The sequence below is a fragment of the Cannabis sativa genome, chromosome 9 (genome assembly GCF_029168945.1).
Source record: "Cannabis sativa cultivar Pink pepper isolate KNU-18-1 chromosome 9, ASM2916894v1, whole genome shotgun sequence".
NCBI classification, from domain to species: Eukaryota; Viridiplantae; Streptophyta; class Magnoliopsida; order Rosales; family Cannabaceae; genus Cannabis; species Cannabis sativa.
In genome coordinates this window covers 18,792,586-18,796,556 of record NC_083609.1, presented here as the reverse complement: position 1 = coordinate 18,796,556, position 3,971 = coordinate 18,792,586, and the positions used below count along the sequence as shown (strand labels likewise).

The 3,971-nt window shown below is 28.4% G+C and overlaps 1 protein-coding gene across 1 annotated transcript; it reads left to right on the top strand.

Moving 5' to 3' along the window:
* Positions 1–1,012: 1,012 nt before the first annotated feature.
* Positions 1,013–2,538, top strand: LOC115724070 (CRIB domain-containing protein RIC4). Its single transcript, XM_030653526.2, has 3 exons — positions 1,013–1,602; positions 1,706–1,864; positions 1,953–2,538. Exons 1-3 carry the CDS (start codon positions 1,443–1,445, stop codon positions 2,243–2,245), a joined length of 612 nt encoding a protein of 203 aa, XP_030509386.2. The 5' UTR covers positions 1,013–1,442; the 3' UTR covers positions 2,246–2,538.
* The last annotated feature ends 1,433 nt before the right edge of the window (positions 2,539–3,971 follow it).

The window sequence follows — 3,971 nt, the reverse complement described above, 5'->3', positions numbered from 1 at the left end:
TGTCTAGTTGTAAATGTAAAAGAGAATTATTTTAGGAAAATTCATAGGTTTTAATATGCTTTTCTATTTTAATAGAAAAAAAAAATCTTTGTAAGTTTTTTTTTTAAGTAACATTTCCATTCGGATTCATATCTAAGTATATTGTACTTATAGTAAACTTAAATATATAGAAATGGAATAACGAGACAAAGGAATTGGATAAAATATTTTAAGTACCCTTAAAGGTAGCTCCAGCTAAATTATAATTAGAGTTTAAATTACTTACATATGAATCCGCTGCACAATAAATGAAGACAATTTAGGCCAATATATATGTATTAAAATGATAGTAATAATTTAAAGGGTATTAATTTAAGATTTAAATTAATAATTAAATACTGATCACAGAAATCATCCAATCCCAGTTCTTACCTTGAGCTGGACAAAACACTCAAACGCCAATGTTTAATTTTGATACCCCAATCACTTGTGATTTACTCAATCATTGAAATAATAATAATAATAATAATAATAATAATAATAATAATAATCATTTGGTGTTAAATATTTATTCAAAATTAAAAACACAGACATAACTGTAATAATGTCAACCAAAAACAATATATAAGTCTATGCATATAGGTTTGGAAGAGAATTCAACTCTAGGATTTGTCTTTAGGTATTAAATTTTGTTTATTAACGCAAACTAAAATTTCTTCTTATTACTAAAGTCAATAAAATGTTACTTGAAGAGGAAAGACATATCATTGTTAGAAGACTCTATATATGTGGCATATTATAGCGGTTTAAAAAAAAAGAGATAACTTTTTTTATTTAAATATTTTCTTATATATATATATGTTGCAACAACATTTTCCAACAATAAATGTATACGATATTTTAACAATTCTTGACTTATTGTGGAAGAGAGAAAGGGCCATTGCGAATTAAAGCTATGAACCCCACCACAATGAATAATAATAATCATAAACAGTACCACTCTTTTTAATTAACAAAAAAGAAAGAAACAGTACCACTTTAATATGGTATTAAAGTTTGGTCCGTGGGCACAATAGCAAAAAACTAATGCAACAAAAAAAAATTCAATCAACAAAAGTTGCAGGTTTTTGAGTTGCACAGTTTAACCAACTAACAACTCTCTTCTCTAACACACCCACTTAATTATTATTATTATTATTATCAATAATAATAATCACAATTACACTTTACTTAGTTTCTCGCCCAATTTTATACCAAACTGTCACACTGCCATTTTTTTTATATCATTCTAGCTAGCTTCTCCATAAAGCCAAACAGAACACCTCGTTTTTTCTTTTCTTTTTTCCAAACTTTGGGATCTTAATTAATTTAATTCCATATATATATGCCTACTCTTTTAGCTACTGTTTTTTGAGATAAGTGTGTGTATTTGTTCATTTTTAAGTTTAGGTTTTTAATATATAATGATGATGATGATGAGAGATCGTATGGAGAGATTGGTTGTGTTTCCATTCGCCATAGGTTGCAATTCTGAGTCAAGTGTTGCTCTGGGAAAAAATTCTACTACTGTCAACGATCAACAACAGACACCAAGTGATGATCTTGAAGAGAATAAGCCACCAAGTATGGTTGGAATATAGATTTGGCTTAATATGATCTTTTATTCTCTCTCTCTAATATGTATGCATATTTGATATGACTTTTGTTTTTGGGTATGTTTTATAAGGAAGACGAGAAAATACAGAGGAAACAAGTTCATCGTTATCTAGATCAGTGAAGAAGAAGAAGAATGGTTTCTTCAGTTTTCTGAATCTGCCAAAGCGTAATATTTCCGGTGGCATACAGAGATTGATTAGAAGCATCAAAAGTTTTTCTCAGATGTTTGGTAAGTCAAGTAAAATAATAATTTTTGTTTAAATATATCAGAATTAAGATTAAACAATTTACTTAATCTGTGTAATTGGGGAAATTAGTGTACAAGGAAGAAGAGTCAGAGTCAGATGAGTCAGAAAATGAAATGGTAATTGGATTCCCAACCGACGTGAAGCACGTGACCCACATAGGATTAGATGGGTCAACTACTCCAAACCCAAACACAGTAAAAGAAATCATGGGAATCGGAATGGGAATGGGATCTCCAGAAGTGCTTTCATTCCCAACCATTTCCCTTAAGCAGTTTGAGCTAGCAATGGCTGCCCAGCAACAACCTTCACCTCCCGTCGATGATCTCAACCACATTGTTAAACAAAATCTTACAACACCTTGATTCATTTCATTACAAAAAACAAAACATTACTAATCTTTCATCCTGCGTTTGATATATATACATATATAACTTCGATCTTTTCTGGGTTTTTTATTCATTAATGTTGCAAATTAATGATGTATTTGATTATTATAAGTTGATTTGAGTAAAATTCCATGTTTAGATAATCGTTTGTATAGAACTCTTGGAAAGAAAATTTTTCATTGAATTTAAAATGTATAATGTCATTCTTTCCCCTAAATTTAGAATGAAAGTGAGTCTAAGATAAGGTGTACGAAAGTTTCATGACAAAAGTTTCATCTTTCTAAGTTTCATTTTTACACATTTATTTTTAATATTTTTGTTTCATTTTTTTTTTACAGTTTTGTATTAAAGATACAAATTTGTTGCTATAGGGGTTGACCAAAACTTATCTATGTTTTCCCCTTTTTGCTGGATATGTATATTGTATCATAAACAAAATGGAGTGTTGTAGTTGAGGAAGGTAAACTACACTTTTTCTCTATTTGGCACAAAGAAGGTAAACTACTTCTACTAACATCTAGCCAATGGATAAGAATATTAGGAACAATAAACATATATAAAGTTTGGTTGTCGGTTGCATAAACAAGCACATGTTGACAATTATTATTATTCTTAAAAGCTCGAACCACGTGTTTACAATAAAAATTAATAAGATATGAATTCAGAAAAAAAAAAAAAAATCAAACAATTGAAGACATAAATATAGATTTAATACTCATCACAACATGTATTTTAGAATTTGTTTGGTAACTTAGATGCTCATCTATGATGTTTTTAGAGAAAATTACACTACAAAATTTATTATGTTTATCTTTTTTTTCAATTATTTTACCAATTTTACTCCTATCACTTTTTCATGATAGTTATTCATTTTTCTCTAATCAAAATTTTGCCCTAACTTTCCCACAAACCTACACATCCATGATCCATCTACAAAGAATACAAATCTATTATATTTGAAATTATGTCTTAGTTATGTGAGTGTATGAGGATAATTTAGGTACAATACATAAAAAGAGATATATTTGAATTAAATTTTATTTAGAGATAAATTTAGTTAATGTATAAAAAAGAGAATATTTTTCAACTTCTCCCGTAGTTTTATTTCTTAGACAATTCTTTTTAATTGCAATAAATTTTATATATGTGTTGCGCTATTTTGCACACGCAAGTGTACATATCGTTTCAAGTAGTAAAACTCACGAGGAGTGAGGTCGATCCCACAGAGAGTGTAGTTAAGTACGTTAAAATTAAACTTTTACTTCTATTTGGTTAAATAAAAATAAAGAATGAATTAAAAATAAGAAACTAGTAAGAAACAATTATTCAAGATAATTGAAAGTTAATAAAAACTACGGCTTCGACTTCAATTGTTTCTATTGAATATGGCATAATATGATTATTTTCTTAATGTTAATTTCTATGCAATAGCAGGTTTACTAAGGTAATTTATAGTCTTCTCAGATATATAAATCTCAATTACATGTAAACTTTCTACTCTCGTGATAATTTAACATGCAACAGGCATTAAGCATAAAAACCCTATAAGCTATCTAAACCATATAGGTACTCTCGTCCTATATCGAAATTCAGTTCTATTTTACTGTAGCATATTTGACACTCACTTCTCAGATCTCGCATCAAACTCATAGACAGATAATTGGTGATCAGGCAATTAAAAGTAATTAAGCACAAATAAAAT

Bases quoted from the DNA above. Each gene is read 5' to 3' on its own strand.
- LOC115724070 (XM_030653526.2), top strand. From the start codon at position 1,443: ATGATGATGATGATGAGAGATCGTATGGAGAGATTGGTTGTGTTTCCA. The intron at 1,603-1,705 runs GTATGGTTGGAA...ATGTTTTATAAG, and splicing joins TGAAGAGAATAAGCCACCAA to GAAGACGAGAAAATACAGAG. The intron at 1,865-1,952 runs GTAAGTCAAGTA...TGGGGAAATTAG, and splicing joins AAGTTTTTCTCAGATGTTTG to TGTACAAGGAAGAAGAGTCA.